The sequence below is a fragment of the Magnolia sinica genome, chromosome 4, assembly GCF_029962835.1.
Source record: "Magnolia sinica isolate HGM2019 chromosome 4, MsV1, whole genome shotgun sequence".
Lineage (NCBI taxonomy): Eukaryota > Viridiplantae > Streptophyta > Magnoliopsida > Magnoliales > Magnoliaceae > Magnolia > Magnolia sinica.
The window spans coordinates 5667076-5692693 of record NC_080576.1 but is presented as its reverse complement, the minus strand read 5'-3'; the positions used below and the strand labels follow the sequence as shown (position 1 = coordinate 5692693).

The following is a 25618-nucleotide window of genomic DNA, read 5'->3' as shown; positions in this document are numbered from 1 at the left end:
TGGATGTCGACCACATGTCATTTTTGTATGCCGCCCTCATGACTGGTACTTCAGCCTGGTTTTTGAGCTTAATTATGTCACTATATTCAAAATAGGGCCACCTGATGAGCAGCCCAAATATTATACAAATTAAAACGGTGCTCCTCCTGTCCACGCGGCAATGTTACTATGAATCCCGTCCTTCCGTCTGGTGTCCTAACATAATTGGCTGCCGCTGAAAAGTAGCCCCAATATAAATCATATAAATTCTTGCCAACTTGATTGTTAGAGAACTAAATGAGTCTGAACTTTTGTTTCATAATACATCCAAATATTTGGGACCCATAATATTGATGCTTCAATTTGATCAAGTTATATACCACATATGTAACCTCTTAAGTAATTTGTAATTGTTTGTGTATCATCTGTCACTCACTACCAAAGTATCAAAGTTTTTTCTCAAAATATAAAAAAGAAATGACCAAATATGAGGCCGCCGTACAATATTTGTCCATGTCCAAAAAAGTCTCTAGCTTTCTTTTATAATGGATTATTATACACATATCTTTATTGGAAAATGCTACGGTATATGTGGCATGAGGAGGGAAGGATTGCCGACCTCCCACACTTATGTGAGACAGGAGCCGGTCATTAGGTGGGGTTGGGGTCCATCATAAATGTACCATGACCCAAAAATCTGACCAGTCTCAGGTGAGCTAGACTTGCTAGTTGAATTTAGAACATTGGTCGTTTTCTTAGACCACCTGATGAGTAGACTGGCCGTATTTTTGTACCAATGTATGCTCCACTGGGACCCAACTGGCAATTGGCACATGGGCTAACTGTATAATCCCCTCTGCCAATAGCCTTGTCATTTGATCCTTCCACCAAAGCATGATAGTTGTTGGATGAGATTCTATTGTGGAATTTAATGACATGGAGGCCCAGCGAGATTGGAATATCCTTCGTTTCTGTGAACCTGGCCGCTTCGGCTAGATTTTCATACACAACTGTTGTCCTTTCCTTACCGCCGGGACTGAAAGCCATCATCCTCACTGGCTGTGTGGCCTGAAACAGCATTTGTGCTGAGTACGGAAGGGACCACAAACTCAACATTGATCACCTCTGATGTAGAGCGGGTCACAAACACTTTCATGGCAAAGATGGAGTAGAGAAGGCCACATCGGAGATGGAAATGATTGGGACCATCAGGACCTTAAATTAGTCATATCTCGCAAACCAATATGAATTTTTTGACATATTATATATGATTTTGGGTAGGCAAAGATACTTAAGCTAGCTAACCCTGCTATGTCGGATTGCCCACTCTAAATTTGAAAGTTTCCATCAGATCGACGGTCAAAAGTTTCATTTAATTTCATTTTTACTACGAATGGTAAATTTTAGTTTAAGTATAACTTTGGATCATTTGAGTTGTAGGAGCCGTGTCCAATATGAAAAGAGCTTAGAAAAGTTAGGAGAATAATATGGTTGGGCCAATTGGACATTATTTTTAGCCAAAAACCATGAAATCTCTGAATGGAGGCTGTCTATAAATAGTAAATTTACTATTTATAGTAAGTCATGTTTTTAGGGTGTTTGAGTTGGAGTCTAAATTTAAAACTCTGTCCTAGGTTTGAGCTCATTATTTAAAGGGTTATAATTTCATTTTTTAATCATCAATCAAATTATTTCGAATTTATTAAGAATTATTCTTGCTTTTATCCCTTCTGTATTCGAGAAAGCTCTGGAGGAGTCTAGAGAGCTCCGTGAAGTTGGATAACTATTCCTTGAGGAAGACGGTAATCGACCTCATCACGTCCCTCCCTGAGCAAACCTTTCTACCGTCGGGCAAGGCATTCCAGCAAATTCTTTAGCAGCTCTACGCAGCGATCATCAACCTAGTCGTGAAGCACAAACTGCAGCCATGTTTTTGTTTTAATTTTTCAGTGTTAATAGCGTAAATATAGTGGACAGCCTAAACACACAACCAAGCTTGTATGGCAAATCTTAGGGTTTCAACTGGGCGTGTCTGGTCTGGGCCACAACCAGAGCTCTCAATGGGCCAGCTAAGCTCTGTCCAACCCCGGCCCACCAAGTAAAACCAGGTGTGGCCATGCTGGGGACGACGTGGGTCTGATCCTGGACCATGATTATAACGATGGTCCACATCTGTATCTAGCCCAAGCCAGGACCTGGCCACCCTATGTGTAAGATCTAGCCTGTTTGTTAGGCGTGCCCAATCATGCATGATTTTGACAAAACTGTCCTTGACACATTAAATGGGCTAGGCCACATCAGGTTCGGGCCCTGGTTGCTAGGCCCTAGAAGCAGCCTGAGACTAGCGTTACTAATAAAAGGGTTCTAATATTTCAGCCCAAGCAGCAAAGTCCAACGGGCTAGCCCAGCCCTAGACAACATGTTGATGTTGAGCTCATGAGCTAAGTACATGGAATTGGAAATGATTAGGTGGGATGGTATTAAAAAATATATATAATTATTACATATGACAAGAATTATCCCTATTACCATGGGACAAACCTAATTCCATGCTATATTTGTGCCACGGTGGCATTAACTCTTTGGTTTGTTGTCCATTGAATAGATAAACCCACCATCATTTGAAACCATTGAGAATAACATATATGTGTTATATCCACACCATTCATTTGTTTTGCGACCTCATTTTATGGCATGGGCCAAAAATCAGGTAGATCCAACACTCAAGTGGCTCATGCCAAATGATATATCTGCACCGTCCATCCATTTTAGCGTAACATTTTGGGACATGAGCCCAAAATGAGTTTGATCCAACACACAAGTGGCCTACGCCAAATGAAACAGTGGCACTGATAAATGTTTAATGGTAAATATTTGATTCCCTAAATCTTGTGGTGTGGTCCACTTGAACTTTGTATCAACCTCATTTTCTGGTCAATCCCTAAATTCAGCTAGCATAAAGGATGGACGGTGTATATAAGCCGCAAACATTATGATGGGCCCCACATATATTTGGTAGTGTCCTTGATTTTAGAGCTAAAAAGCGTCAAATCAAGCATCGGTAACAATACCTTAATTACCAAGTGAAATAATTATTACCTAGTTACACTGTATTTACTAAAGATTTTAAAAAATCAAATACACTCCGAACTTTTCTATTTTCCCCCAAACATTAGGTGGAATTGGTATCAGACCAAATGCAATTCCATCCCACCTAATCCCATCTAATACCCTGTGCCAAACGCCCCATGATCTAAATAATTGGGCTTGGCAGTGGGTCAGGTCAGTCCACATTGTGCAAGGCACTTTGCTCTAAGCATACTACATAATACACATGTGCCTGCGCTCGTGTGAGGGCATGTGCCAGGTTAGTGAGCTGGAGGGGTGTTCCGACAAGAGTTTCCATTGATTATCCAAAACGCCCTTTTGCTCCATACGAAGGATACATGGGCAGACACGTCTGTCACAAACAGGGGAGCGGATTAGGTGTTTCCCGGGTACACTTTAGTGGGTGTTCTGCTTACTGTGTGGGGCTTACTTTGATGACTATATATATATATATATATATTATATTATATATTCATGCCGTCCATTCATTTTTTTCAGGTCATTTTAGGTTGTTATCACAAAAATTAAGCATATTCAAATCTTTGGTGGACCACAAAAGTGGAAAATTGGTGAATGATAATTAAAAACATTTTGTAAGCTACAAAGGTTTTGGATCGAGTTGATATTTATATTTTCTTCATCCAGATCTAGTTGACCTTATCAACGGGGTGGATGGCAAATAATTTTTATGCTGGGTACTGAGAACTTTTTAATGGTGGACATTCAATTACCACTGTTTCTTTTAGTGTGCTCCACCTGAGATTTCTATCTGCTTAACTTTTGGGACCACTTCCTGAAATGTTATGGAAAAATAGATGAAGGGCATGGATATACAACACATCATCAATTATCATAGTGGCCCACAGTAAGGGTAACACCCACTAATGTGTTAGCCGGGTAACACCTAATACGGTCCCACGAACTGAATCGTTAATCTGTACAAACATGCCTTCTAGAGATTTGACCACATAATGAGAATAGGTTCTCTCGCTCTACATTTCATGGAAGCGGATTGCGTGGTGTGCTACACACCACTGACCTCGGTGATACGGTGACATGGCAAAGATATGTGGCCCCACCATGACGTGTGTTATATGAAGAGATCATTTCAGGGCATGAGCATGCAATCAAATAGCAGCATGCATGCAATCCGCACTCACATTTAATTTGGGCACTTTAGTAGTCAATGCAAATGGGATTGGGTGGAATGGGATTGCATTTATTCCTATGGGGGATTTTTGGTGGATTTGGAAATCCCTACATTGATGCATGTGTTTTATCCATGCCGTCCATTCATATGCATCCTTTACATGTAACATTCGAGTTATATGTGTAATTGAACAACAACAATTGTGCATCTGATCCATTGATTAAATGGTGCACCAAACAGAGGTTTTGCTGAATATATGTTTTTGCTTGAGGAAGAATCTGACCCCAAACATGGGGATTAGATGGTTTAAATACCATAGTATTTCCAGACATATAATCATTATGCAATAATGGTGTTAATCTCATCTAATGCAATTCCTTACTATTTAATTCCACGAACCGAACAGGCCCCAAGAGATTTTCAGGTCATGATTCCTCCATCTGTGGAGGGCTCAATGGGACATGTATGTGAACCATAAGCGCCACTTACACAAATACAATTAATAAATTAAATTCAAGTCCATATATGCTCGGTCCACCAAAGGATCGAATGGTTCCCCTGAAAAACAAAAAACAAAACCTATAACCTACATAAAAATGGTTTCTGCACTTGGTACACTAACATATTTCCTCCTACATGCTCCACGCCTTCAAAACCAGGTAAAAGAACTCAAGTGTATGAGACAGATCTATCCAAACATATGCACCAGTATATATGTGCATGTATGCATGCATACAACAAATTACATATGGTGTACACATTCTCACGTGGGAAAACGTGCAAATATGAAAAATATGTATGAGTTTTGAGCTTTTCAAAAAATGCACTCGCAGTAAATCAAAATTTACACACACACAGAGAGAGAGAGAGAGAGAGAGAGAGAGAGAGAGATCTACCTAAGTAATAAGGTGCACTTGCAATTACGTGACGCAAATTGAAATTCACACCATGTATGTGACGTAGGGAAGAGCATGCAAAACAGTAGAGGAAGATCATATCTTTCTTAAGTGATTAAAGCCTTGAATCCACGAGAAATTAAGATAGAAATTTTGGTTATTTATTGAATAATGTATATAATTTCTCAATTACACCACTAATAAAAATAAAACCCTAATTTAAAATTATCCGAAATAGCAAAAAATTTATTTAAAGTATAAATTTGTTAAAAAGAAAAATATCAAATAAATTTTATCAAAGTATTTCCAGCATTATTACAGCAATTTAAAGATAAGGAGAAGTCAAAAATAAAATTTACTAAAATTAGTAAAAAAAAATTTCCTAAAAGTAGAGTTTTGGACAAAAAGTGTGCATGTTCTTGTAAATGGATGGACGTGACCGACCATATGGGTTGGTTGACCCCATATGGCCCGTTACATAAAGATTGATAGATCATGCTTCTCGTAATGATACCTACATTAAACAAATTTATGATCGATTTATAGTTCACACTATAAATAACAATTTCTCCTTATTTGGAATGAATTTCATTAAACCGAACACCCCTGGGGTCAGTTCCATCATACCCTATGTAAGACTAGGCCTAGATCTAACAGACTACTTCTCTTTCCATTTGGCATTCTTTTGGCCCAACCATGCTAAGAATGTATGTGTCATGTCTTACATCAATACGCATGGAAAGTGAGAGATTATGCAAGTGACGGTCCCCCACTTACATCCATCACTTATTTCACTTACTTGAAACCTTTATACACCTTAAATATCTATTTCAAAGCAATGACTAAGCAAGTGCTCATGGCCAAGGTACTTGTTAAACCTAGGCTTCTTTGAACCCATTACACCGATATCGCAAATTTGGGACGGATTAGATCCGTCGCTAAACGCAATTGAACACTGCCTTGGTCCGTCGCTGTTTGCTCCGTCACAAAAAGTAAATGACGGATGGGATCCGTCACTAATATGTGACGGTTTAGTTCGTCGCAAATAAACGACATCCAATCCCTCGGAGTGGCGACCCGAATCATTCCTCATTGATGAAATTTGGCGACGAATGCGATCCGTCGCTATTTTATGAGAAGCGACAGATACGGTCCGTCGCTGAATTTTATAATGATCAATTAATAATTAGGGTCGAGCGATTTTCCTTTTGGGATTGATAGGATACGTCATTTATTTGCGGCAGACAAACCGTCACATATTAGCGACAGATCCCATCTGCCATTTACCTTTTGCGACGCAGCAAACAACGATGGACCAAAGCAGTCGTTAATTGCCTTTTGCGACGGATCTTGGCCGTCGCAAATTTACTATTTTGGCACCACAGAATCAACGATGGACGTTTAATCCCCAATATCTTTTGGGGTGCTGTACACTTAAACTTTAGATCAGCATCAATTTTAGACTCATGACTGAATACGAATAGGTGCAAATAAAACACATACATCATGGTGGGCCCATGGAGGTTGGGCCACATTGTGCCGCAAGGGTATCCGTATGGAACCTGGCAACCCACTTAACTTGGAGGGAGCAGATTAGGTGTGGCCCAGCCTCAGCCAAGATGGTGTGGCCCTTACTATGGGGCCCACCTTGATGTATGTATTCTATATCCATGCCATCCTGGTTCATTTCAGGGCATAAGCCCGCAAATGAAGCAGATCCAAATCTTAGGTGGACCATAGTGTGGGAAACAATGCTGATTGACCATTAAAAACTTCTTGTGGGTCATTGGATCAAGATTATATATATAGATATATATATATATATATATATATATATATATATATATATATATATATATATATATATATATAAAACTTTTTCCTTTATCTAAGCTTGTGTGACCTTGTTAACAAGTTGGATGGCAATTGAACATTATGGTGGGCCCTAGGAAGTTTTTGATGGTGTGATATTCAATCAAATAGCAACGAGTGGCACACAAAAATTCTGTCATGTCGGGTCACCAAGAATATCCCCAGCGATTAGTCAGTGAGATTTGATTGGATGAAGCGCTGCTCTCATACATGCTTTGTGTGAGCTTCATTTTGGAGGAAAAGATTGACATTGAGGTATAATTTTATAGTATCCAAGGTGAAAATGCTCAAAGATCTCCCAGGTGGGCAGTCCCAACCTTGCCCTTTATGGCCCACAAACATATGGTTAAGAGGAGGTACAACAATGATCCACATCTAGTAAAATAAGAAAGGCCAAATATTGAAGGGCTAGAATCTTTCAATCACGAAAATTTCAATAGCATTATCAATTTGCAGTTGGTCCACCAGATTGACGGTTGAATCATCTAACCATGGTCAAAGAATCCCCTTCATTCGTGAACTGTAGGTTTGGTGATGAGCATGACCTGGTAATTATTATTATTATTATTATTTTTTCGTTTTAAAATTTGTATACATCCCCATGCCTTTCTAGCATTTGTTTGATATCTCTTGCTTTTTTCAAAAAAATATATTCTTGAAATTTGTAGCATACCAAGCTCATGACAATTTATAAGTATCTCCTTCGATGTGCTCTTATCACCCATTACTCCCAAATGGTATGCCATTACTTTAAAAAGGAAATGACCAAAATGCCCTTACCACCTGCTTTAAATCATGGCCTTTAAAAAAAGGTAGGTTGAGTCTGACATGTAAGGGAAACTATATTAAATTAAAGGAAAGTATATTCTTTTTGGCATAGAATACATGATTTCAATCAGGCCCTTAGTTATAAAAATACTCTCACGAGCCATTGTAAAAATCATTCCTACCAGTAAGTTCAGCTTGCGTGGCCCGGTTGAGTTTCGGATCAGGTTGGTTTTTGGAATATCACTTCATCTTTATGAGTTTCATCTGATGAATGGATTGGATGGAGTATAAATACTATTGTTTGCCACATGCACAATCTGCGGTTGGTGTTCCCTCCCTCTCCATTGTTCCCTGTAGTGTGGCCAACCTCAGTTTTTTATGAGGATGAATTTTGGCTGCTAGGCCTAAAATCAAGGGACGCACCCGATGTCCCATGTGGACTGGGCCCAGTTCGATTGTTGTAGGAACTACGTACAACAGGTGGTGTAGGGGATTCGGGTCCAATATAAGCAGGCAACTCACCTGGTTAAAGAGTTTGATGAAAGATACAATAGTCGCCCCTGGGTATCCCATCCCCATTGTTCCCTATGGTGTGGTCCACCTGAGAACAGAACCGGATGGAGAATGGATTTTACATATTCAACATGGTGGGTCTCACACAGCTTGTTTATTTCATGTCCTACTTAAAACATGTGTTGCAGGGGATTTCGGTCCCATATGAAAGGCAGGTGCTAGAAATGTGCTTGCATGGTCCATCTGATTTGGTTTGAAAACCAAATGTTAATGGTCCACATTCAATGGAAAACTGATGGTGAGGATCCTCTGTTCCGGGTGTTCTATGTGAATTCCGGTTCGTGATCTGTCAAAGTAGTGCATACAAATACTCCGGTGTTCCATGTGTGCAGGCAGGATTATCGCTTTAATTCGCTGCATGTTGATGAACTCATACATAAATTAATCCAGACCACACAACCACTTTGTGCAATGGGGAGGAATAACAAGGACTTCAGGCTTATAATTTTATTAGTAGATGTATTAAAAAGAGAGGAACCAAAAAAAAAAAACACTAGTCTAGCTTTCTTTTCCCATAGATTATTAGAGATATTTGTAATGAGAAATGCAAAGCCACGTGGCAGTAGGAGAGACTAAGAGGTGTTCCATCCTGAGCCATTCATTAGGTGGGGTCCATCATGAATGTACCCTGACCCAACAATCCAACTAGTCTCAGTTGGGCCAAACATGTGTTGTTGACTTTATGGGTATATTCAACTGGGACCCAGCTGACGATTGGTTCGGATCTCACACACACGTGCCACATTGGCACATGTGCAACCTCTTAATTTAACCTCCCCTCTATCAATATAGCATTGTCATTTGCTCACTTCCACTAGCATGCTAGTTCTTGGGCGAAATCCTCTTGTAGAATTCAATCACATGAATGCCCATCGAGATTGGAATATCCCTTGTTTCTGCAAATCCGGCTGCTTTTGCGAGATTGTCATACTCAGCCGCCGTCCGTTCCTTACCGCCGGGACTGGTGGCCATCATCCATAGATCTTCAGTGGCTGTGTGGCGTGAAACGGCATCTGTACTGAGTACGGAAGGGACCACAAGCTCAACATTGATTACCTTTCCACCGTCAGGCAACGCATTCCAGCAGTTCTTTAGCAGCTTTACACAATGATCATCGTCCCAGTCGTGAAGCACAAACTGCATGCAGCCATGTTTGTGTTTTAAATTTTCAATGTTAATAGCATAAATACAATGGACAGCTTAAAGACACATAACCAAGCTTGTATGGCTAATCTTAGGGTTTCAAATGGGCTAGTCTGGTTTGTTCTGCAACTAGGGCTCTCAATTGGCTGGCTGAAATCTGTCCAAGCACAGCCCACAAAGTAAAATCAGGCCTGAATCCTGCTGGGCCCATATGGGAAAATTTAAATAGGCCCGAGCCCGGTGTGTCTAATAAAGGGTTTCTAATATTTCAGCCCAAGCATGAAAGGCCAACAGGCCATCTCAATTCATACACAACCCTAGACACAACGTGTTAATGTCGAGCTCATGAGCCCAGTGCATGAAATAGGGTCAACCCCAGACCCTGATCTAAGGAGTAGAGCTTCTGGGTGGGTCAGGACAGTCCACATTGTGCATTGCGATTTCCTCTGCGCATACTACATCATACACATGTGCCTGTGCTTGTGCGAGGGCATGTGCCAGGTAGTGGGCTGGAGGGGTATTCCGGCACTTTTGACGCCCTATGAACTTCGCATTCTCCATAAGATTTTCCATTAATTACCAAAATGCCCCTTTTGTACCCTTCTAAGGATGCACGTTTAGACATGACTGCTCACAAACAGATACGTTGATATGTACAAACATGCATCTAGAGATTTAACCACATCAAGAGAATTCTCTCTTACTCTCACTCTCACTCTACATTTCATTTGGGCACTTTGAATCAGGTTCAGAACAATATTCAATGCGTTGATTTGTTCCGGACTGTTTTGGTCATGCTGCTTTGGACAGGTTATCTAGGTTATGTTGACTGGGACTTGATATTCTATTAGCTATTTATCAAATACTTTGAAATTAGGAGTAAAATTCAACCACGGCACTCATGGCTCATGTGAGGAGATTAAGATGGATGGTGGCTCATGTAGCACTTATAGCATATTGGCATTAAAAAATTGATAGTGACAATGTAAATATAAATAAATAAATAAATAAACATCTAACTAACCTTCATAAAAATGGTCTCCGCACTTGGTACACCCTCAAACATATTTCCTCCCACGTGTTCCACGCCTTCAAAACCAGGTAAAAGAAATTAGGCCGATAGATATATCCATCTAAACACATGTACCACTATAAATATGCATGTATGCATACATGATACACCTATTTACACTCCGGGTACAATCCTCGCATGGGCAAATGTGCAAATGAGCTTTTAATGACTAGGAAATAATGCTTAGATCTTCTGTCTTAAAAAAATCAGATACTTTCTTTCCTTAGGTGGGCCGTGACGTACGAAATTGGCCGTTAAAAGAATTTTTTAGCCTTCCATTTGTTTTAATATGCTGCGGCCCATGGAAAGTATATATGCAGCGACCTCATTTTTATGACAAAAGACAAAACGGTGGAGCTCTCACACGGTGACATACACCGACAATGGGTGTGGCTCCAATACACGTGTGCAATTAGCAAACAGCAATTAGCAAACAGAGAGAGAGAGAGAGAGAGAGAGAGAGAGATACCTGGGCAATGAGGTGCACTTTCAATTACATGAGGCAAATCGAAATTCGAACCACGTATGTGTGGAAAGTGGGAGACAATGGAAGAAATGCAGGTGCCTGTGCCCCCACCCACATCCATCACTTGTTTCACTTCATTGAAACCTTTATACACCTTAAATATCTCTTTCAAAGCAATAACAGAGCCATTGCTCATAGCTTCTTGAAATAAATTGTTGAACCTAGGCTCCTTCGAACTAAACCCAAAGATATCCACACCATGGGCCATCTCAAAAGGGGTACGCCCGCCTTCAATCACGGCATCCTTAAGATAAAACAAGCCCTCCACCGTTGCTCGATCCAGGCTCAGTTTTGCTATTGCAGCTGCCGTGACACCATCCTTGTCAGGCACCAGGAAACGAGATCGGTCCGTTAGACCGTACAGGTGTTCCGGCACCCCACCCTTACCGTCTGATCTTACCGACATGGTGAGGATCGCATCCGTTACAAGGACTCGGAGTATACGCTCCAAGGAGGCTGCAGCATGTGGATTAGATGTGGGCATTTTGGCAACCATCTCTGCTGGGGAAAGCATAGCTTCAGGCCCAGCATCGGCGATGATCTCGAACACCTTTAGATCCATCGCAGCTCGCAAGACCATCGGGAGGCAGATGATGTCTCCCAGGCTGATAGGCATTAGGCCGTTTGCATGATCGTAGACGTCCATCTTATGTTTGTGAGTCTGCAATCTTAGCAAAATTGATATCTGCACTTACACTGATTTATAGGTGTGGGATGCTACAAGTAATACAATGGAGGTCAGGAAACAGCAACTTGAAGGAAGCGGATTGGCTGGTGTACCTCACACCGGCCATATATCTGCTGTATTGACGTCAGCAAGTTATGTGGGTTTAATCACGATATATGTATTATATCCAAACCGTCCATTCATTTTACGAAGCTTGTCTTAAGAGTTTAGATGAAAAATAAGATAGATCTAACTATCAAGTGGACCACACTGCTAAAAAAAAAAAAAAAGAGCTGGGGATTGAACGTCTACCATTGAAATTCTTTTTAGGGTCATAGAAGTTTTGAATCAATATATGAAATTTGTTTTTCCTCTCCATTTAGGACTTTGTGACCTTATGAATACATTAGATGGAAAATAAACGTTATGGTAGGCCTTACAAATTTTTCAACCGTGAAAATCATTATCTACGCTGCTATTTATGGTGTGGTCCATATCATCTTTGGATATGATTCTTTTTTGGATAATGCTCTAAAATGATCTCTAAAAATAAATGAACGGTGTAGATATAATAAATACATCATTGTGGGGCCATGTAACTTTGATCTCCTTTGAACCGTTCGTACAACTCGGAGCTTGAGGACCGTCAGTGCTCGTCTTCGCACGACAGGTACCTACAGCACCTATATAGCTGGTGTGTGGTACACCAGCCAATCCGCTTCCCAACTTGAAAGGAATCGACTGGACTCTTAAGCATTAACGACTGACCAAGTGTAATGATCTAGAAGGCCCATCACGTGAAATGAAATTACACTTCTTTTTTCAAAAAATAAAAAATAAAAAATCTATGAGGGCCATGTCCTATTAGTCCAAGTTAGTGTCCCATCTATGGCTCGATTTCGCCTAATTTAATTGATGGTGCAGGCCGGATTATATTTTCGCCGTGAGTCCTACTTGGAAACGGATTGGCTACTCCCCCTGACACGGGCCCCGGGCTGGGGGTCGGTGCTCTATGGGCTCCACCATGATGTATGTGTTTCATCCAATCCGTTCATCCATTTTTACAGATCATTTTAGGGCTTGATTCCAAAGATAAGAGGAATATAAATCTCAGGTGGACCGCGCCACAGGAAAACAATAGTGATTGGATATCCACCATTAAAATCCTCCTAAGGCCCACTGTAATGTTTATTTGACATCCGATCTGTTGATTAGGTCACACAGACCCATATGAAGGGAAAAAACAAAGATCAGCTTGATCCAAAACTTTTATGACCCTGAGAAAGTTTTTAATGGTCAACGTTCATTCAACACTGTTTCTGTAATGTGGTCCACTTGAGATTGAGATATACCTCATTTTTGGTCTCATATCATGAAATGATCTAGAAAAATAGATGGACTGCATGGATGAAACAAATACATCATAGTGGGGCCCACAGAATACCAACCACCAGCGATTGGCTGACGGCAGAGGGAGTAGCCAATCCGTTTCCGTCCTACTTAATGATCCATCAATAAAGGATGTACCATTTGAACGGTTTGGATTAATATACAAGTAGGCTATAGGGCCTACTGTGATGTATGTGTGTTATCCACACCATCCATTCATTTTATCATCTCATGTTAGATCATGAGCCAGAAATTCAAACATATCCAAAGCCCAAATGGACCACATCAGAGGAAATAGTGTGTATTGATCACCTACCGTTGAAGATTCTGGGGGACACAAATTTTGAATCAAGCTGATATTTGTTTGTTTTTTTTTTTTTTTTCCTTCTTCTTCCTTCCATGTCTGTGACCTTATGAACAGTTTGGATGACAGATAAAACATCATTATGGGTACAAAAAGGTTTCAACGGTGGACATCATTATCCTCAAATTTTCCGGTGGTGTTGTCTAATTTATCTTTGAATATGCTTCAATTTTGGACTCATGCACTAAAATCCTAGGATAAAACAGATGAATGGAGTGGAAGACATATATTTTATATTTAATCACCTTTCTTTTCTTTTGGGGAGTTGGTAAGGAACCTTCTGATTGTCATTCGCCTACGAGCGGGAGAGCCCTAAATCCATTGGGAATACGTATTACTTTTTAGAGAAATGCTTCAGTGCCGTCCGATCACTTTAAGTTATAATGGTCATAGTTGCATTGGGACACTTTGGCAATCCAATCCCTTGATTCGGATTGCATATTCGATCCACCGTGCAAATATTGCATTGATCAGACAATCCTAACCATCTAATCATTAGCCATTATATTTGACCAGTCTATCTTTTAAATTATTTATGCACCACTGCCAACTGCTTTCACAGTAAGTCCAAAAACCGTCTGCCTAACTCTTGAATGCATCTTGACCATTGTATTTTGATATTGACAGTAATATCCCTTTTCCGATACGCATGATTTCATGCAACCGGCCAATCTAAGTGGGGCTACTATCGTGTTCTTTGTGACAAATCCATACCGTCCATTAGTTTCATTAGATCATTTTATATCCTGAGCCAAGATTAAAAGTTCAAGTGGGTCCCACGGAAGGAAAAAGTGAGATGAGAAATGCCTACTGTTGAAACCTTCTATGGTCCAACATAATATTTATATGCTATCCAAATCGTCAAACCGTTCACAAGGTCATTCCCACCCTTATGAACTTAAAAACAAGAAAATAGTAGCCTGATTCAAAACTTTTGTGACTCTACTAGCTCAGCTGTGAGCATTCAAAACTTCAACAGTAAGTGTTCACTTTCCTGATGGGTGGCCCAATTGAGTATTGGATCCAATCCTTTTTAAGGATCATACATTAAAATGATCCGGAAAAACTGTTGGATGGGGTTGATTTCTAAGAAACATTAAAGTGGGCCACTAGTGTTTCAAACGGTCTCCGTTGTACACATCCACTGTTTTTTCTTTGTGGCCGAGGTTTGGATCTGCCCCACTTTTTTGCTCACGTCATAAAATGATCCTCAGATAGTGATGGACGGGGTAGATTTCTTGCCCTAAAATGACTCTGAGATCGAGCGGACAACCAACTGGGGAAGGGCCTTTCTCAAATTTCACAAGGTACATGGGATTCTGAAAGTTCTCAACTTTTGTGTCTCATCGTTGATGGACCATATTTCTAGAATTTCCAGGATGGATGATCCTAGCCGCAGATCTTGCAATAATTTTCATTTGTGTAGACCACGAGAACTTGTAAACAAATTCCCAATTTCTTGTGGTGTGGCCCACCTAAACTTTTGATCTACTTATTTTTTAGGCCACGGCCCTTACATAGGCTCATGAAAGTGTTAGATGGAGTGGATGTTATGACTTATGAGTAAGGACCGGTAAGCCCCACCAAAAACTTTCACATGCCCAAAGCTATCCTAACCCAATTAAATGAGGTACAACTGTGAAAATAAAAGATCATTAGGGGTAAATATGACTTTTTCATGGTCTCATTATGCAACGTCGGTCAAATTCAACCCAAACGTGCTTTTGACCGAATTTCTAAACAAGAGGCGGCTACTTTAATTATTTTAAAATCAGCTTACTTTTTCGATAGCTCATTTCTTAGGCCGTTGTATTAAAAATTATAAAAAATAAAATAAAAAATAAAAAATCAATCAACAATCAACAATTTGATCAATCTATCTATGATATCCCCCTTTTGTTTTATTTTATTTTTACACACGTAGCTCCACGTAATCACTCAAACCCAAAACCTCAATGTTGAAACATGTTCCTTTTTAATTTAATTTAATTTATTTATTCTTTAACCGATACAGTCTAAGTTTTGGATGCTACTATAGATGGTCGACCAATCATACAATGCTTAGGGTGCGTGTATAATTCAATCAACAATTTGAACCATTTATCTGTATATGGTCCAACAGACGGAAATCCAGGTGCAGCTTTGTCCATTGGCGCAGCTCAAGGGACTTTTGGGTGGGGATCGGATTAGTTGTTATCTGGGGTAACACCGTAGTGGGTGTTTTCCTGACCGTCGAGCCCACCTTTGTTGTGGCCATAGAATGGAGATTAAATGCCCACAGTTGAAAACTTCCCGAAGGCATACCTTATAGTGCTTGATATATCCACCTAGTCAATCAATTTTTTCAGCTCATTTTGGAGTATAGGTAAAAAAAAATAAAAATGAAATAGATCCAAATCTAAGGTGGGTTACATCATAGGAAATAGTGGTGATTGAACATCCACCATTAAAAACTTCCTAGGGCCCATGGTAAATTTTTATTTGTCATTTCAAGCCGGTGATAAGGTCACACAAATCTGAATGAAGGGAAACATAAATATCAGCTTGATACAATTCTTTTGGGGCCCACATAAAGTTTTATTAGTGAGCATTCAATCATTTCTATTTCCTGTGGTGTGGCGATGAGAAATAGATAAATTTTTTTTTTTATTATTGGGCACATGCTCTGTAATAAGCCAAAAAAGCTGTTGGATGGTGTGGATGCCTATAACACAAATCAAGGTGGGCCTCACAGTCCATCCCAGTCAGTTGGATTGGTAATATTTGGATTTTTTTGGCGGGTGTGGGCAGGGGTGTACACGAACCGAGCTAGCTCGGTTAGCTCGCTCGGCTCGACTCAAAAAAGCTCGATTCAACTCAGTTTGAAGCTAAGTTCGAGCCGAGTCGAGCTGATTTTTTGAGCTCGAAAATGAATTTGAGCCGAGTTCGATAGCCCCCACCTCAACTCGACTCGGATCGAATCTAGCTCGAATCCAACTTGAATCAAATTCGGATCGAACTAGTTCAGTGACTCAATTACTTTGCCATTGATGTTGCTTACCAACTTTTTGAGAAAATGACTTAACGAAATGTGGCTGGTGGCAAGGAAAGTTTGGCTGATGGCAAGGAAGGTATGTACATGAAACAAATACCTTTAAAAAAAAAAATTGTTACTTAAAAGGTGTTTGAGAAAATACTTGTAAAACCATTGCCTCTGTTTGTAAAACAATGAGATTTTGAAGTTGCAATTCAGGTGTTTGTGGAAATGCCTCAATGGTGAACTCGGCTTGATCTTGGCTCGTACTCGGCCCAAGCTGCTGACCGAATCGAGCCGAGTTGGCCAGTCAGGCTCGAAGACTGAGCCGAGCCGAGTTCAAGCTGAGGTTAACCACTGTTCAAGTTGAGTCGAGCTGAGGCCAGCTCAACTCGGTTCGACTCGATGTACACCCCTAGGTGTGGGATTGCTTATTTTCCATGCCCCATTAAATTTTTTTATTGATTTTTTTTTTAAATTTTAACATCAGGATTTATTATATCCAGATTGTTTATCTTTTTGGGCTCAGGTCATGTTATGATATCTAGTTTTTTTCAAGGACCTTAGTCAGTTATTCTATCTAAATGCATCTGAATTGTTCATTTTTTAAGCCCTACTATTTTATTTCTTTTAGGATTTATTGCATCTAGACTGTTCATCTTCAGGGTCCAAGCCCTCAACCTTAAAGGTTGTTGTAATATGTAGATTTATTTTATTTTATTTTTTTTGAGGATTTGATAAGCTATTTAATATTTTAGAACGATCTTCTAATTCCAAGTTTTGTTTAGTGTGAATATAAAACTTTTTATCTATAATTAGTTTCTAAATTATCTAAACACACAAACTTAATTATTTATTAGTGACTTACAACTTACATCCAAATAAAATGATCGGTAAGTCACTTATAACTTAAAAAAACTTACCATCATCCAAATGGGCCGTTATATTTCGCAGGTCTCAGGTGTGGGATCCCTTGGATTCTCTTGCCAATGATGGGGCATTTCACCCTGTTCACCATCTTCTTTGATATCTGATAAATAAGTTTCCTGCTTAGAATTGGGGTGGACTCTAATTGAGTGACGTTAGCGCTTAGAAAACATTTTGATTATATATATATATATATATATATATATATATATATATATATATATATATATATATATATATATATATATATATATATATTCCTGGCCTCTCATTTTTTTTTTTTTTTTGGCAATTGTAAACATCACTCCTTTATTTGCCTGTGTTAGAGCTATTAACCTTCCCCCCCAGATTGTTTATCTTTTTGGGCTCAGGTCTTGTTATGATATCTAGTTTTTTTAAGGACCTTAGTCAGATGTTCTATCTAAATGCATCTGAATTGTTTAATTTTTGAGCCCTACTATTTTATTTTTTTAAGGATTTATTGCATCTAGACTGTTCATCTTCAGGGTCCAAGCCCTCAACCTTAAATGTTGTTGTAATATATAGATTTATTTATTTATTTATTTTTAAGAGGACTCGATCAGCTATTTCATTTTAACACATCTGGATTGTTTATCTTCTAGGCTCGATTGATTTTTATATTAAGATTTATTGTATCTACATTGTTTATCTTCTGGGCCTCACTGATTTTTTATATATTAAGATTTATTGCTTCTGGACTGTTTATTATGTAAGTTCCCTTTTAATGTTTATGTTGAGTTATTGTTCCACATTATAGGTATTTAGAATCTATGAGCCCAATTTTATGGCTTACTAGATAATTGATTTAATTTAAGAATTGTATGAAATATTAATTTAATTAGATTGGCTTCACAAATTGGGATATTTGATGTCTACTTAACCTTTTTATATAATTATAATATTTTAGAATGATTTTCTACTTCAAGTTTTGTTTAGTGTGAATATAAATTTTTTTATCTGTAATTAGTTTCTAAATTATCTGAACACACAAACTTAATTATTTATAAGTGACTTACGACTTACATCCAAATAAAATTATCGGTAAGTCACTTAAAACTTAAAAAAACTTACCATCATCCAAATGGGCCCTTATATTTCGCAGGTCTTAGGGGCATTTCACCTTGATCACCATCTTCTTTGATATCTGATAAATAAGTTTCCCGCTTAGAATTGGGTGGACTCTAATTGACGTTAGTGCTTAGAAAACATTTTGATTATATATATTCATGGCCTCTCATTTTTTTTGCAATTGTAAACATCACTCCTTTATTTGCTTGTGTTACCACCCCCCCCGGGATGAAATTACCCTGATAACTTTTAAAGGCAAAAACCCCCCACCTCCATATCCATCTCCATCCTAGCTCATTCTCTCCTCTAACCCTCTCTCAGTCTCACCTACCTCATCACCTTTGTTACGATCCCAAGAGTCTAATAGTGTGGCTTGACATGTTCCATTACTACTGCAGCTTTTAGCATATTTTTTAGATTCTTAACAATTGATACCAAAGCCAAAATCATTTATTACATTCAAGTGGACCGCTATAAATGGCTGGAGCATAGTGGAATGTTACGATCCCAAGAATTTAGTAACCTAATTTAACACATCCCATCAATCCTGGGGCTCTTGCCGTATTAGTCAGGTTAGCCTCCATTTTGTAGGCCCTACCTGTCAATAGCACACAAAAATTGAATGTAGGATCAATCACAAAGAACAGCAGTCTAAAAATCAAGCTAATCCACTCATAGCCTCTCCTTAGATGTGCAACAATGTGTGACACCACCACCTCAGATGCACAATAACATGTGTGCCCTACCTTAGACTCAGAACAAAGGGTAAGGTTGTCTTTAAACTTTTTCAATTTTTATTTTTATTTTTTCTGAAAGATAACCGGTGAAATAATGACACCTTTTTGGAACAAGGATTGCCTGGTGACTCTATATTTAGTGGGATTTAATTGGGCCATGTGTCATATTGTCTCAACCTAACAATTTCAAACATTCTTTGCAAGGGTCTACGTCTAACAAACCAATCAAATCTTGCCATGGCCCAACACGCTCAACACCATCCATATGGTGTTGGGGTCACCATGCAATTTAGTTCACCGTTTTGGGTGAGAGAAGCTGCAACGATTCTGCAAAACCAGAGGGGATGCATTTACACTAACAGAAGTATTTATAATTGTCAGAAACTAGTGGAGATGTGTTTACAATTATCTAATAATAATAAAAATTAGAACAACATGGAGAGAGGAAATTGTTGGAAAGTCCAAGGAGAGAGGAGATGAAAAGTGGTTGTAAAATGTGGGAGGTGCCATTGTAACCTGAGAGAATATAAACATTATAGAGTTTTATTCCAATGTACACAAGAAAGTATTGTATGTCAATCAAAGTCATTCATTTAGCAGACCGGTATCTTACTTTCCATTCTTTCTAATACTTTCTTTCAATTTATATTTTTGTCTTCCACGTTAGTTTGATGGCTACCAATGAGATAGATGTATCTGGTTGGTTTGAATTTTTATACGAAAGAACTGTGCTGTATATATTTTCCATTCTTTCCGAGAAATTACCCCAAAATTCTCCCTCATTGGAAGATCCTCATTGGAAGATCCTGGCCTCTATTATTTTGTCTTTTTCGTGGTGAATGAGGACTAATGATGCTTTTTTTTCTTCGTTTTTTTTTGAAGTTCTGTCTATGGGCAATCAACAAAAAGATTAGTTTTCTGTTGGGGAGACTTTTTTGGGCATGGTCAGTTCTCAGCGTGTGGAACGGTGCACTAAGATACATTAAAATTATGAGCATGCACAAAGTCATGCATACCCTATTTCCTTCACCATGACTTTACTCCTCCCATCAAGTCAAGATGAAAAATGAATGCCGATCATAGTCACTCTTCCCATCAAATTAAGATGAAAAATGAAAGCCGATCATCTGGAGCAACTTCCAACTTTCACCAAAGTGGATGAACGGATTTGGGTCAGATGTTGTGACATGGAAGCGGATTAACCAGTGACTAGTGAACATTCTTGGTAACCTAGCAATGCAAGATTTAAGTGGTTTGTTAGAGATGGGCTTCATCCCTGACAGTAGTAGGTGGCCCAATCAAATCCTATCATATCAGGGTTACTGGGGATGTGACGTCTCCAGTGATTCAGTCACCTAAGGAACATGGTAAGAATTGATTGAGTAACGTGTTGCTGTTGGAGATAATTTTATATATTTAACTGAAGAAATATCAAGCAAGCTTTGCATAGGCTTCATCTCTAATAACAGAATATTACCTAATAAAATTCCGCAACATTGGGTCACCAGGCAATCCGCATCCTAAATATTAACCTAAACTGGAATTCGCTGGGAAAAGATTACACTGTTAAGGGACAATTTTACACTGCTCGAGGTGGAAATAGAGGGAAAGCCCGACAACTCATGGGCGGCTTAAGATAATTTATTTGGAAACATGATACATAAAGATACCGTCTTGCTCCAGGAGGAATGTATTTATGTAATGGGGTCTCAACGTTGTCCTTTATGGCACACAAAACCATGGTCAAGAGAAAAGGTACAGCAGTCATCTACGACCAGCGGAATAAGAAAGGCCAAATAACAAAGGCTAGGATATTTCAATACCCCATGCTGACCCTACAATTGGCTTGGTGTGTGTATAAATTCTTACTGACTCTTTTAAGAATTTGCCGTATGTGATGTGACTCTGAAACCTGAAAGGTCCACGTGAAGCAGCATCACATGAAACCTCCCGAGCCCAATTTTTACTTTAATCCAAAATACTGATGGACCATGAAAAATGAAATCAATTTCCTCCCTTGATTTACATTTCTTTTTCTATGGCCCGCGAGAATTTTAGATTGGGGTGAAAATTTATCCTTGTGGTTTCTTGAGATTCTGTATAATATGGACCGTTCAGATTAGATGCCCATGACACATGTGAATGGTGTGCACATGTATAAGTGAGCATCGCTATATATATATGTGTATATATATATATATATAGAGTCATGCTCCCCTGCGCACCTACGCACGTGTGCACCTTTGCACACGTGTCATGGGTGTCTAATCTAAATGGTCCATGTGATGCGGAATCCCATAAAACCTCATATGACAAATTTTCATCCTAATTTAAAATTTTGATAGGCCATAGCAAAGATAAATGCAAACCAAGAGAGGAGACTGTTTTCATTTTTCATGGCTCATCGAAGCTTTAGATCAAAGTAAAACTTAGTCCCGGAGGGTTTCACGAGGTGCTGCTTCATATGAACAGTTCAAATTTTGGATCCACATCATGTATGATGGGTTCTCAAAAAAGTTCGTATGTAGTATGTAAGAACTGGTTCACAGGTGAGCGTTTCCGATATATATATATATATATATAGGGAAATGCTCACCTACGCACCAATTCGGATGTAACTGGTGCCAACTTTTTTGAGAACCCATCATACGTGATGTAGATCCAAAATTTGAACTGTTCACGTGAAGCAGCACCTCATGAAACCCCCTGAACCCAAGTTCTACTTTGATATAGAACTTTGATGGGCCATGAAAAATGAAAACAGTTTCCTCCCTTAATTTGCATTTCTCTTTGCTATGGCCCATTAGAATATTGGATTAGGGTGAAATTTTGTCACATTGGGTTTCATGGGATTCCGCATCACATGGACCGTTCAGATTAGACACCCATGACACGTGTGTAAAGGTGTTGCATAGGTGAATAATATTGGAATATATATATATATATATATATATATATATATATATATATATATATATATATATATATATATATATATATAGCATACCATGCTTAGATTTGGTGACATTGGTAAATATATCCTCCATATGTCATCCACTACTTTTAAATTGGACACCGTCATTTTAAAAGAAAAATGACCAAAAGCCTAATTGAAATCATGGACTCTTTTAGGGAATAAAAAAGAAATAGCAATGGTTATTTCCACCGTCCAAGAAAAATAATATACTCCGAGAGGAAACTCGTGTTTGTTATGGAAAGAAAACTCACGAGAAATCCTATATTCGTTAAACATTCATCACCCGCATGCTTAACCGCTTGATCCCCAAATCATGTGCCATGTTACACGTGTGAACAAGTAGTATTCCTCCTCTTTATGCTCATTTTGAAGTGCATATCTTGATTCCAAAGGAAGCGAAGAGTGTCGACCAAAAATGTACACAAATCGGATGATCTTGACCATCCAATTAGTCAAGAAAGGGAAAAATTCTTTTTCCAACAGCCCAAATCAATGCGAGAAAGTTGATAGTTAAGATCATCGGATCTGTCTTGTCCTAGAGCTACGCACCATCAGTAGCGAGGCCAATGGTTTGGATTGTCCGGATTGAGTTTCGGGTATGCCATGTGCGGGCAGGATTGTTCCTTCAATTTGTTGTTACATGGTAGTGAACTTAAACAAAGATGAATCCAGACCGTCTGGTATCCCAATCCGACGCCTGGATTGCCCAGGACAGAAACACAGAACCACGCGGGAAATCCAAGCTTTATCAATTGTAACAACAAGCATCCAAGCAGACATGACCATGACACGCAAGGCCCACCAGATGAACAGTTCTGTTTATCCAACCACACAATACACAACCACTTTATCAGTAGATATATTAAACAAAAAAAATAATAATAATAAAAAATAAAAAATAAAAAAAAAACCACTCTATTCTAACTTTCTTTTCCATAGATTATTAGATATATCTCTAAAAAGAAATGCAAAGCCACGTAGCAGTAGGAGAGACTAAGAGGTGTTCCATCCTGAGCCATTCATTAGGTGGGGTCCATCATGAATGTACCATGACCCAACTATCCAACCAGTCTTAGTTGGGCCAAACACGTGTTGTTGAATTTATGGGTATATTCAACTGGGACCCAGGTGACGATTGGTTTGGATCTCACACACATGTGCCACATTGGCACATGTGCAACCACTTCCCCTCTATCAATATAGCCTTGTCATTTGCTCACTTCCACTAGCATGCTAGTTCTTGAGCGAAATCCTCTTGTAGAATTCAATCACGTGAATGCCCAGCGAGATTGGAATATCCTTTGTTTCGCAAATCCGGCTGCTTTTGCTATTTTATCAAACTCCGCCAATGTCCGTTCTTTGCCGCTGGGAGTGTAAGCTAACATGTATAGATCTTCACTAGCCGAACGGCGTGAAATCGCATCCGTGCCGAATACTGAAGGGATCACGAGGTCGACGTTGATCACCTTCCCACCGTCAGGCAAAGCATTCCAGCAGTTCTTTAGCAGCTGTATGCACAGATGATCGTCCCAGTCGTGAAGCACACACTACAGCCATGTTTTAATAATTCAATGTTAGTAGTTTAAAAATGTTGAATAGCTTAAACATGCAAAACTAAGTTAGCATGTATCATTAATATTTTGGGTTTCAGCTAGCCAAAGTCTGGTTTAGGCTGCAAAATATTTATTTGGAGCCCATGGGCTAAGGACATGAGCTTAGACCCAGCCCAACACCCTAATCCAAGGAATTGGGCTAGGGATAGGCCTTGGCCAGTCCACCAAAATCAAATAATTCTCTCTAAGGATTAAAAAAAACAAGATCTGTCAAACTAACCTTCATAAAAATGTTCTCTGCGCTGGTACACCTTCAAACATATTTCCTTCAACATGCTCGACACCTTCAAAGTAAGTTAAAAGCACTTAGGCAGACGGATACACACGCAAATACATGTTCGTTTTCCATCATAAACGGGTGGATATGCATACATACACCAACAGTGATATGTTTGTATATATGCATCCGCATGCCAATAAGGAAGTAATTAAAAGAAATTATTACATTTTTATACTATAAAATTACCAATTTTATTATGATTAAGGGATAAAACAAACAATGTAACAAAATCTTCATCACGGTCAAATATAAGCAATATCACCACATAATTACAAGAGTAAATAATCATTGCCCCATTCATAGCTAGTTACCTTTGTAACAGGAAACCCAAAAAAGCCCCAAATTTTGAAATGGGTGTGTTAGCAAGGTATCATTTGTTAAAGTCCCTTGATATACATTGATATGCCATCCTCTAATTGCTCGAGCTTGAAATGGTGTCAAAGCGGATGGTCAGGTGTACAAATCCTCTAACCGTTCGAGCTTTTAGATCAAGTGCATGTTGTGGTGTGGGCGAGTGTTAATTCCAACATAAATAGGTAAATTAGCATGTATGTATGTCTGTATGTTGAGAGATCCTCTTAACTGTTCGAGCTTTTAGATCAAGTGCATGTTGTGGTGTGGGCGAGTGTTAATTCCAACATAAATAGGTAAATTAGCATGTACGTATGTCTGTATATTGAGAGATCCTCTTAACTGTTCGAGCTTTTAGATCAACTGCATGTTGTGGTGTGGGCGAGTGTTAATTCCTGTATATTGAGAGAGAGAGAGAGAGAGAGAGAGAGAGAGAGAGAGAGAGAGAGAGAGAGAGAGAGAGCTACCTGAGTAATGAGGTGCATTTGAAATTACGTAAGGTAAATCGAAATTAACACCATGGATGTAACAACCCTAAATTTTGGTACATTATTAAAAAACTAAATTAAATATTTAAAGATTTTATTTTTAAATCTAAAATAAAAACAAGTCAATAGTTGAGTTGGTAGCGAAATTCTTAGTTGAGAGAGAGGTTTAGGGATCGATTCTTGAAGTGGTAATAATAATTTTTTTATTAAATATCATAAAAAAAATTCAAATTCAGGATAAGGGAGGATGTGCTCACAGAAGGTTTTTGCATTAAAAAAGAAAGGAGATAGGAAGTCTAAAGTAAAAGGAAGAGGAAATTCTAAGAAGGCTCGATCAGGTAAGTTCTAATCGTTAGATCTTTTTAACTTTTTATTATGTTGTTAATTTCTTCTTGATCTATACAATGGATGGCGTGGATCATCCACACCATCATTGTATAGGTGTGTAGAGTCAATTTTAATAAAGTGATGTTTTTATGATTTTGGTCTAATTAGTAATATTTTAGGAATAAATTAAATGGATGGAACCTGATTATGCTAAGATAGATCTGTACAGATCATATGATCCTTAAGGCCAAAATATAAGAGGTCCATAATTTTTAGATCAATCTAATAATCAGATAGGCCACATTAGTC

At 38.8% G+C, this 25618-nt stretch overlaps 1 protein-coding gene and 1 long non-coding RNA gene across 3 annotated transcripts in view; both read right to left on the bottom strand.

The window, feature by feature from the left end:
• The window catches only part of LOC131242246 ((S)-scoulerine 9-O-methyltransferase-like), an 84205-nt gene that overhangs the window by 5312 nt on the left and 53275 nt on the right, over positions 1-25618 (bottom strand). Inside the window, exons 1-3 of one of the 2 annotated variants that reach the window (XM_058240767.1) lie at positions 11031-11788; positions 10514-10578; positions 8841-9483 (exon numbers count right to left, since the gene is read on the bottom strand). In XM_058240767.1, the coding sequence (XP_058096750.1) occupies positions 9169-9483; positions 10514-10578; positions 11031-11733 (1083 nt within the window). In that variant the 5' untranslated portion in view covers positions 11734-11788 and the 3' untranslated portion in view covers positions 8841-9168. Of the gene's footprint in view, positions 1-8840; positions 9484-10513; positions 10579-11030; positions 11789-25618 lie in introns of those variants that run through there. The other variant, XM_058240768.1, reaches the window with a different exon arrangement.
• LOC131242249 (uncharacterized) lies at positions 23559-25021 on the bottom strand. The gene is made up of 3 exons (XR_009169556.1): positions 24962-25021; positions 24084-24147; positions 23559-23797 (listed from the first exon to the last, which is right to left on the bottom strand). It is a non-coding gene; the product is annotated as an uncharacterized LOC131242249 (long non-coding RNA).